Raw genomic sequence first — 10,689 nt, forward strand, 5'->3', positions numbered from 1 at the left:
ACAGCTGGGGACACTGCATTTGTGACCTGGCATGGCTGGGGACACTGCATTTGTGTCCTGGCATGGTTAGAGACACTGCATTTGTGTCCTGGCACTGCTGGGGACACTGCATTTGTGTCCTGGCATGGTTAGAGACACTGCATTTGTGTCCTGGCACTGCTGGGGACACTGCATTTGTGTCCTGGCATGGTTAGAGACACTGCATTTGTGCCCTGGCATGGTTAGAGACACTGCATTTGTGTCCTGGCATGGTTAGAGACACTGCATTTGTGTCCTGGCACAGCTGGGGACACTGCATTTGTGTCCTGGCACAGCTGGGGACACTGCATTTGTGTCCTGGCATGGCTGGGGACACTGCATTTGTGTCCTGGCATGGCTGGGGACACTGCATTTGTGTCCTGGCACAAATGGGAACACTGCATTTGTGTCCTGGCACTGCTGGGGACACTGCATTTGTGTCCTGGTCCCTGTCCCCACTGTGAGTGTGTGAGGCAGCAGCTCTGTAAAACCTGCAAAGGAAATTCCTGTGTGTGCAGTGGGAGCTTTGGCAGGAGCTTTTCTCCTCCTGGCTTTTGTTTCTGGGTGCACAAAATGGATTTTTCTTTGTTTTGTCCATTCTTCTTTCTTTTGCCAAATGCTGTAGGGCCTTTGAAATGCCTGGAGTCCCACCTGCCTCTCTCCATCCTTTTTGTCTGTGCCTGTGCCTGGACATTGTGTAGCTGAGGCCCCTTAGGAAGACACAGCTGAGCTCTCTCTGCCAGGGCAGTTTTTGTACAGAAACTCAAACTGCTGCTTGCTTTTCCTGTGCACTGTAAAATGAGGGGGATTAGAAAAGCCAGTCTTGCAGGAAGCTCATTTTCCATTGGAAAACATAATTTGTAATTAATAAATTCTTCACTTCTTTAGAATTAAGGACTCCAGAAGTTCTTTAATGGTTTGTGTTTCCTTATTTAACCGGTGGAAATGTCATCCCCCTGAAGGGGATTAATGGAAGGGTTGGATGTGGATCAGGTCAGAAGTGTCCAACATTAATTTATTACATTTATTTAATACACACAGTGTGAGCAGCTGCTCCATAGCCCATTTCTTTACACATTTTTTTTTGTACACAGAGTTGTTTTGGCCCCAGCAAACCCTTTAGGGATGTCTAAATATTCCTTTCATTAAATACAACATAAATCCAGCTACAGGATGGAGGGAATGGTTTTATAAAGTAGAACTATTATATAGTAAACCATTTAATTTGATCAGATGGGGCAGTCTGTGAAAAGAATAATCTCCACTATGATCCCTGCATTTTACAGGAACAGCAGAATTCCTTTACAAGGAAAAAGAAAGGCAGCACCAAGAGCCTCCCAAGTTCACGGGGTCATGGAGGATTTTTCTATTGTGTTTCCTTACTGCCAGTCCCTGGAAGGTCTGGAATATCAATTCATGCCCTGAATTAGGATTTGTGAAACCACAGCTCATGGGAAAGGTTGGAAAGCTCCTGCACATTGCAGGGCTCCCTTGCCAGCCCAGAAACCCAAATTGCAGCAATTACCTTGGCCCAGTTTCCTTGTCTGAGGTGTCACATCCTGGAATAGCACAGAACCAGGGCCATTCTCTGCAGGCTTGTCCTGCTTCTCCCACCTCCATCTCCTCCTGGGGCAGAGGAGCAGGGCAGGGCTGCAGAGGAGGCTGGGACCTGCTCAGGGCTCTCTTGGGGGAGCAGAGGGGTCTGTGCCTGTCCCAGCAGGAGTTTGGGGGGTGACAGCTCCTGGAAAAACTGGGGGGGAGGAGAGGACACAGAGCAGCACTCTGGTGTGAAGGGAATTGTCCAGAAGGGGAAAACTCCAGCTCTGGAGGCAGCCAGGGAAGTCTGTTCCTGGGATGTGTGATCCTGGGATGTGTGATCCTGGGGTGTCTGATCCTGGGGTGTCTGATCCTGGGATGTGTGATCCTGGGATGTGTGATCCTGGGATGTGTGATCCTGGGATATCTGATCCTGGGATGTCTGATCCTGGGATGTGTGATCCTGGGGTGTGTGATCCTGGGGTGTGTGATCCTGGGATGTGTGATCCTGGGATATCTGATCCTGGGGTGTCTGATCCTGGGGTGTGTGATCCTGGGATATCTGATCCTGGGGTGTGTGATCCTGGGGTGTGTGATCCTGGGGTGTGTGATCCTGGGGTGTGTGATCCTGGAATGTCTGATCCTGGGATGTCTCACCCTGGGATGTCTGATCTGGGATGTCTGATCCTGGGATGTGTGATCCTGGGATGTGTGATCCTGGGATATCTGATCCTGGGATGTGTGATCCTGGGATGTGTGATCCTGGGATGTGTGATCCTGGGATGTGTGATCCTGGGATGTCTCACCCTGGGATGTGTGATCCTGGGATGTGTGATCCTGGGGTGTGTGATCCTGGGATGTCTCACCCTGGGATGTGTGATCCTGGGGTGTGTGATCCTGGGATGTGTGATCCTGGGGTGTGTGATCCTGGGATGTCTCACCCTGGGGTGTGTGATCCTGGAATGTGTGACCCTGGAATGTGTGATCCTGGGATGTCTCACCCTGGGGTGTGTGATCCTGGAATGTGTGACCCTGGAATGTGTGATCCTGGGATGTCTCACCCTGGGGTGTGTGATCCTGGAATGTGTGACCCTGGAATGTGTGATCCTGGGATGTCTCACCCTGGGGTGTGTGATCCTGGGATATCTGATCCTGGGATGTGTGATCCTGGGATATCTGATCCTGGGATGTCTGATCCTGGGATATCTGATCCTGGGATATCTGATCCTGGGATGTGTGATCCTGGGGTGTGTGATCCTGGGATGTGTGATCCTGGGGTGTGTGATCCTGGGGTGCTGCCCTTGGCTGACCCTCTGGACCCTGCCCAGCCAGGGGTGTGGATGGGGATGTGACCCAGCCCCAGGAGCAGGTTAATTACTGAATCACCCACACAAGGATCCTGAGCACACCAGCACAGGGAAAATCCCTGCCCTGCTCACTCCCTGCAGGCACCAGAGGGGATGAATTCATGGAATTGTGCAGCTTGCTGGCAGGGGCTGGGCTGTGGGACAATGTTCTGCTGGCCAGGGGCTGGATTTGGGAGCCCAGGGTCAGTGAGTTTCCTCACAGTGTTTCTGTACTGTTCTGCTGGAATCTGCATTCCCTGGTCCATCTCGGGGTCACAAAATGCAGCAGCACCTCTGTGCCTCCTGTTTTTAAACAAACAAATGCACGGCAGAGAGCATGGCTCTGCTGGAGCCCTGGAAGGGTTTTCTCACCTGAAATGGGGCTGAGGGGATACAGGGGCTCTGCTGGGGGTTCTGCAAAGCAAAGATTCCAAGGGTTTGGGGCTCCAGGGGTAGGGAGAGCACATCTGGACAGCTGGGTCTCCCCAGAGCTCCAGGGAGGAGCTGGACTAATTCCCACCCCTCAGGGCTCACCAGCACTGAGCATCACCCAGGGATTTGTGTCCCACTAGGACAAATCCTGCTGCAGAGTCTGGGCTTTGAGTTCACTGCTCCTTGGGCCAGGCTTGGGCAGTGCCAGAGCCACTCTGCACCTTCCCCTTGAGGAGGAGGAGGAGGGAAGCAGGAGCCCTGCTGGGTACAGCAGGAGGGGATTCTGCTGTTTGCTTCCCAAGCTTTATCCCAGCAGGGATGGGAAAAGCCCCAGCAGCTCCCTCCCTCCTTTCAGGCAGAGTGTCTGTGGGACAGAGCACAGGGCTGCTACAGAGGGTGGGTTTCTAAAAATCCAACTTAAGTGCAGCCAAATGTGAGCCCTAAACGCCCAGATTTTAACCCAACACCTTCTGTTCTTCTCTCCCTTGGTCTCTGAAGCCAGCACCAGCCCTACCTCGGGCCTGGGCACTGCTGCCATCATTGGCATCCTCGTGGTGGTGTTTGTGGCGCTGCTGGTGGCCGTGGATGTCACCTGCTACTTCCTGAACAAGTGCGGGCTGCTCATGTGCATCGCCGTCAACCTGTGCGGCAAATCCGGCCCGGGGGCCAAGGGCAAGGACATGGAGGAGGGCAAGGCGGCCTTCTCGTGAGTACTGCCCCAAAAACCCTCCCTGTGTGCCCAGATCACAGCCTGGAGCTGCCCTGGGGGCTGGGGGGCCTCACTGCCCTGGGCTGGGGTGGGGGGAGCTGCTGCTTGCAGGAGATGTTGGTGGAGCTGTTCTCTGGTTTTTTGTCTTGTTCCTGTTGGTGGCAGCAGATAGATGGCCTCAGTGCTGGTCATCCCAGTGCTGGACATCCCAGTGCTGGGCATCCTGGTCACCCCAGTGCTGGACATCTCACTCATCTCAGTGCTGGACACCCAGTACTGGACATCCCAGTGCTTCACATCCCACTTCTGGACATCCCACTCATCTCAGTGCTGGGTATCCCAGTGCTGGACACTGCAGTGCTGGACATCCCAGTGCTGCACATCCCAGTCATCCCAGTGCTGGACATCCCAGTGCTGGACACTCCATTACTGGATATCCCAGTGCTTCACATCCCAATTCTGGACATCCTAGCCACCCCAGTGCTGGACATCCCAGTGCTGGACATCCCAGTGCTGGTCATCCCAGTACTGGACATCCCACTCATCTCAGTGCTGGACATCCCAGTGCTGAACATTCCAGTGCTGGACACCCTGGTCATCCCAGTACTGGTCATCCCAGTACTGGACATCCCAGTCATCCCAATGCTGGACATCCCAGTACTGGATATCCCAGTGCTTCACATCCCAATTCTGGACATCCCACTCATCTCAGTGCTGGACACCCCAGTGCTGGACATCTCACTCACCTCATTGCTGGACATCCCAGCTCTGGCCATCTCAGTGCTGGACACCCCAGTGCTGGACATCTCACTCACCTCATTGCTGGACATCCCAGCTCTGGCCATCCCAGCTCTGGACACCCCAGTGCTGGACATCTCACTCACCCAGTGCTGGATACCTCACTCATCCCAGTGCTGGACATCTCACTCACCCAGTGCTGGACATCCAGTGCTGGACATCTCACTCACCCAGCACTGGACATCTCACTCACCCAGCACTGGACATCTCACTCATCCCAGCTGTGGCCATCCCAGCTCTGGGCACACCCCGTAGCTCTGTGTGGGCAGTGCTGGAAGCAGGAGTGGCCCCAGGAGTGACCCAGGAGTGGCCCCAGGAGTGACCCAGGAGTGGCCCCAGGAGTGGCCCCAGGAGTGGCCCCAGGAGTGGCCCCAGGAGTGACCCAGGAGTGCCCCAGCAGCGCTGCCCTCAGCCCTGTGTGTCCCTGTGGCCCTTTGCAGGCTGTGTTTGCAGGAGCAGCCATCACTGGCGCTGCCATTCCCTCGTTGCAGGAAGGACGAGTCCAAGGAGCCCATCGTGGAGGTGCGCACCGAGGAGGAGAGGACCCCCAACCACGATGGGGGCAAGCACACGGAGCCCAACGAGACCACCCCGCTGACAGAGCCAGAGTATGTGGCCTTAGGCAGCCCTAGCACAGGGGCACTGCATTGCCCTCAGCTGCCCTAATCCCTCAGCAGCACCAGTTAGGGCAGGAAGAGAGGAAGAAAGGTAAAATCTCCACGTGCCAGTGAGGAAGTGCCTCCCTCAAGCTTCAGTGGTTGCTGTTCCCAGCACTGGAAGGGAAAGGGGAAGGAAGCAGTGTTTCCTGGAAGGCTCTGCCAGTGTGGAGATGCAGCACTGCCCAGGCTCACTGCAAAGGATCCAGAGCAGAATCAGCCCCAGCTGGCAGCGAGAATGTCCCAGCAGTGCTGGGTGAGAGCCCTGAACCCAGGGAGAGATCCTCCCAGGAGCTGGCCCTGGATGTGGATCACAGCAAGGCTGAGCACTCTGAGAGAGCTGAGAGCTAACAGGGGCTTCAATCTGCATTAAAGTGCTGTGAGCAAAGGAACTGAGGTGTGGTGGGGCTGGGACAGGAGCAGGTGAGGGGCTGGGTTCAGGGTCCCACGCTGGGACGAGCTATGTTGGTGGCAGGTGGCACAGAGAGCTGGCACAGACTGCCTGGGGAGCTCAGGACAGAGAGGCTGAGAGCAGAGAGAAGCCAGGAGAGGAGTCTGAGCTGACAGGATCCCCTTTGCCTCAGCCAAACACTCATGTGAACAAACCCTTCCTGCAGGTCACCCTCTCGGCCTTTTCTCTCTTCCTGATGATCCCTTTGCATGTGTGACCTCTGCACGTCTCTGCTCTGTGTCCCGTGTGTGTGCTGTCCTCACTGTCCCTCTGTGCCCCTCTCCCTGCTCTCACTTGGGGCTTCATTGTCTCTCTCTTTCTCTTTCCCTCTCTCTCTCTCTGGTCCCCGTGTCCCCCTCGCAGGCACCCCGCCGACACCGCGGCCACCGTGGAGGACATGCTGCCTTCTGTCACCACGGGCACCACTAACTCTGACACTATCACTGAAACCTTTGCCACTGCCCAGAACAGCCCCACCAGCGAGAGCACCACGCTGACCTCCAGCATTGCCCCTCCGGCCGCGGCCACCGCCGACGCCAGCGCCGCGGCCGCCGGCCAGGCCACCCCGGCCAAAGGCACGGCCACCGCCTCGGTGTCGTCACCGCCGCCCTCCTCCACCCCCAGAGTGGCCCCTCTTGTTGATCTCAGCGACACCCCCAGCTCTGCTCCGGCCACCAGTAATTTATCTTCAAGTGTCCTGCCGGGGCAGGCCGTGCTCAGCCCCAGCGCCGCCGCGGCCGACGCCGCCAAAGCCGGCAGCAAGCCGGCCACCCCCAGCCCCAGCAGCCTCAGCAGCCCTGCAGCTCCCTCAGAGCCCAAGCAGGAGGTGGCCAAGAGCCCCGAGAAGGAGCCCAGCACGGTGAAGAGCCCGGCAGAGACCCCCAAGAACCCGAGCGGCGTGAAGAGCGAGGCTGCCTCGGGCAGCGCCGCCAACCCCTCGCAGAACGAGGACTTAAAAATGGACGAAGGGACCTTCAAGCCACCAGACATTGACCTTGCCAAGGATGTTTTTGCAGCTCTTGGCACTGCTACTCCTCCTGCTGCCGGCGGGGCTGGTGGGCAAGCCCCCGAGGCTGCTGCTGCAGACAGCTCTGCCCCCGCAAAGACCGAGTACGGCCACCTTTACTCTTGTCTTGGTTGTGTGCTGTGTCCCTCGTGCCATGGTGCTCGTGCTGTGTCCTCTGTTGGGTGTTCTCTTGACTAATCTCACTGTTTCCTTGGCCAACTCACTCCCCTGAGAGCCCACAGGGCTTGGAAGGGCCAGCAGGAGAGCAGGAGCAGGCTGTGCCAGGGAGGCAGGGAAAGGAGCTGGGAGTTTGTCAGGAATGTGGTGGTGTTCAGCTTTTGGGCAGTTCTGTGTGTCCTGGGTTGTTCTTTGATGAGGAGGAGCAGGGTCAGTGCAGTTTGGTGTTCAGAGTGCTGAGGTTGTGCAGGTCAGTGAGCACAGCCCCTGGATTCCCTCTGAGCAGGGTCAGGCAGTGCCAGGGTGGCAGCACCAGAACTCTGGAACTGTCCCCAGGCTGGGGCAGCCCCTGAGTGGGGCAGGAGAGAGCAAACAGCGCCTGGGGCTGGGGAGGCTCCCAGCTGTGCTGCAGATGTGGGACTGGCTGGGCTGGCACTTGTCACCTCTCAGGGTGGTGACCTCGTCTGTGACAGAATCCCTGTCCTCTGTGTTTCCTTTCTCCAGCACCCTGGGGGTTTCAGGACTGGATTCCTGCAGGAACACACAAAAAAAATGGGATTGCTGCTAAATGTCCAGGGAGTTTGGTGCTGTAGCCAAATCCTTCTGCAGCTCTCTGAGGTTTCCTTGCTGCTGCTTTTTGCACCCCTGCAGCTGAGCCCTGAGCCAAGCCAGGGCAGGAAAACCCAAAAAAAAAAAATTAATGCAGAACTAAATGAACCAGGGTGGGGGAGCTGAGCTGGGTGTTCCTTTCTCTGCATCAGGCAATGCTGGTTTTGCTCTCCCAAAGCCATTTATTCCCAGACAAACACTGTTCCCCACAGGCCAGGCTGTGTTTGTGTGCCTCTAAACTCTGTCCTCTGGTGCTTCTCCCCAGGAAAATGCCAGCAGAGGACAAAGGCGCCGTGCAGGACAGGAAGAGCCCCCCGGCAGAGGTGAAGACGGTGCCCAACGAAGCCACACAAACAAAGGAGAACGAGAGCAAAGCATGATCAGCACCGGCAGAGGGGGCAGAAAGCTCCCCCGAGCATTGAAATCACAACCCACACACCCATCTCATTCCTCTAGTGTCTGTTGCCTTTTTTTAAAAAAGAAAAACAAACCAACCAACCAGAAAAATGCATAAATGGGGGGAGGGAGGGAATGTCTCTTTTTTCCTTTTGTTTCCTTTTTTTTGTTTTTCTCCTCTTCTTCTCTTTTTGTTGTTTTTTTGTTTGTTTTGATTGAGTTCTGTTTTGTGGTTTCTTTGAGATTTCTAGAAAGGTTCTATTCGTTGTGCACTTGCTTTTAAAAAGTAAAACATGTTAAGAACAGGGTTAAACCCGTCACCAAATCAGGGCTCAGCTGCCCTGTGTATATTCAAACAAGCAAACATTGCAATGCTGGTTGCAATGTGGTTGGGAAGCTCCAAATCAAGTAGTCCTAGACACAAAAAAAAGAAAAAAAAACTACTAAAAAAGACAAAAAAAAAAAAAGCCAAGAGACCCTGTTGTTTCCTTTGTTAGTATAGCAGAGATAACCAGTGTGCTGCTGGGCACAGCTGGTGCTTAAAGAACAAAGTCCACAATTTATTTTTATACTTTTCAGTCGAGTTTGAAATATGTAAAGCCTCATAAATAAGTTATGGTTTCTGTTCACCTTGTATCTGGTCAGTATGCAAAGTGTCTCGAGCTCTTTGTGACTGAATCCTGCTCGCCACGTTAGACTTCATTTGGGGTTTATTGTTCTTGTTTGTTTTTAGGAAGAATGCCAAAATTGCAGCTTGGGGGATGTATTTCAATTTGCAGTATTCAGACTCTACATTTCTTTTTCAATTCTACGTTCAATTTTTTTTTTTTTTTGCCAACTTTGGTTCTTTCCAGTGTTTACAATTGACAGATATTTTTTTAACTTGTGTTGAAATGGATGTGTAAAATAGCTGCCTTTTTCTTTTTCTTTTCTTTTTTTTATTTAGTTTTGTTTTGTTTTTTCAGTCCATCCAGTCCTGTAGACACTAGGGTAGCAGCATGCTTGCTTTGCAAAGGGAGACATTTTCAACCATGGATGTTTACAGTAGTCGTTTCCCCTTTTCTCTTTTCTTAATTATTGTTATTATTATTATTATTGTTATTATTATTATTATTATTTCTTACTGGAGTAAGAAGAAAAGCGATGCTGGGGTTTGGTTTGGGGTTTTTTTGGGGGGTGGGGGTGTTCAGAGCACTCCCCACCAGGCAAGGGCTTTGTCCAGCACTCCCCAAACCTGCTTGGGGTGAGGGAGCTGCTGGAGAAAATCCTCCTGTGCTTAAATTTTCTTTGGATCCCTCGCTGGACCTGGGCCTGACTGCATAGAGAAATATCATCTCTGCTTTTTTAGGACATTCTCCCCTTTGTTCACAGACCCCTCCCGGGCTCTGGGGAGCTCCAGGGAGCTTGGACAGTCTGGGCTGGTCTGGGCCAGATGGATCCCTCCTGGTTAGGGCAGGAAATTCCCAATTTCAGTCAATTCCAAATTCAGCAAATTCCAGTTTCGGTAAATACCAATTTCAGAAAATCCCAATTTCAGTAAATTCTGATTTCAGAAAATACCAGCTGCAGAAAATACCAATTTCAGCAAATTCCAGTTTCAGCAAATACCAGTTTTGATAAATACCAATTTCAGAAAATACCAATTTCAGTAAACACCAATTTCAGAAAATTCCAGTTTCAGAAAAATACCAATTTCAGAAAAAAGCAATTTCAGTAAATCCCAATTTCAGTCAATTCCAATTTCAGCCAATTCCAATTTCAGCAAACACCAATTTCAGTAAATCTCAATTTCAATGAACTCTAATTTCAGTAAATCCCAATTTCAATAAACTCTAATTTCATTAAATACCAATTTCAGTAAATACCATGTCCTCTGACCCTAAATAAAAATACAAACCCAAAAATAAAGGTTTTTCCCCCAAAGGTGCTGGGCAGATTCCAGACCCTTCCTGCAGGTCCAACCCCTGGAATCAGGAGCAGGGGCTGGAATTCTGTGCCAGGGAAAATGAAATTATGGATGGGGGAGCTGAGGAGTGGGATTGATCATCAGGAATCACAGCAAATCTGAATTTGGGGTAATGGGATTGATCATCAGTGATCACAGAGCAACTCTGAATTTGGGGTGGGAGAGCTGAGGAATGGGATTTATTATCAGGAATCACAGCAAATCTGAATTTGGGGTAATGGGATTTATTATCAGGAATCACAGAAATTCTGAGATTTGGGGTAATGGGATTTATTGTCAGGAATCACACAGCAACTCTGAGATTTGGGGGTGAGAAGGAGCTTTGAGCAGAAGGAAGGCAGAGTGTAGGGAGAGACCAGCCCATTGTATAGAGATGTTCCTCCTGTTGGGGTTTTGGGTATTATTTCCTTTTTTTTTTTATTTTTATTTTTATTTTATTTTATTTTCCCTTTTATTTTATTTTCATTTTGTTTTGATTTTTTTTTAATTCTACTTTAGATCTGCAAGCTTGTGCACTGTGGGTGCGTGACTATTTTAGTGTGAACCGTGTTTTTTGTCATAGTATTGAAATAATAAAAGCTTCAACATA

At 52.0% G+C, this 10,689-nt stretch overlaps 1 protein-coding gene across 12 annotated transcripts in view; it reads left to right on the forward strand.

The window, feature by feature from the left end:
* Nucleotides 1-10,689, forward strand: part of NCAM1 (neural cell adhesion molecule 1) — a 92,728-nt gene extending 82,039 nt beyond the window's left edge. For 7 of the 12 annotated variants that reach the window (XM_033081618.2, XM_033081619.2, XM_033081620.2 and 4 more), the window contains 4 exons: nt 3,831-4,038; nt 5,331-5,447; nt 6,310-7,056; nt 8,004-10,689. In XM_033081618.2, the coding sequence (XP_032937509.1) occupies nt 3,831-4,038; nt 5,331-5,447; nt 6,310-7,056; nt 8,004-8,118 (1,187 nt within the window). In that variant the 3' untranslated portion in view covers nt 8,119-10,689. The remainder of the gene's footprint in view (nt 1-3,830; nt 4,039-5,330; nt 5,448-6,309; nt 7,057-8,003) is intronic. The other 5 variants (XM_033081626.2, XM_033081627.2, XM_042780024.1 and 2 more) reach the window with 1 other exon arrangement.

Source organism: Catharus ustulatus, chromosome 28 (assembly GCF_009819885.2).
Source record: "Catharus ustulatus isolate bCatUst1 chromosome 28, bCatUst1.pri.v2, whole genome shotgun sequence".
NCBI classification, from domain to species: Eukaryota; Metazoa; Chordata; class Aves; order Passeriformes; family Turdidae; genus Catharus; species Catharus ustulatus.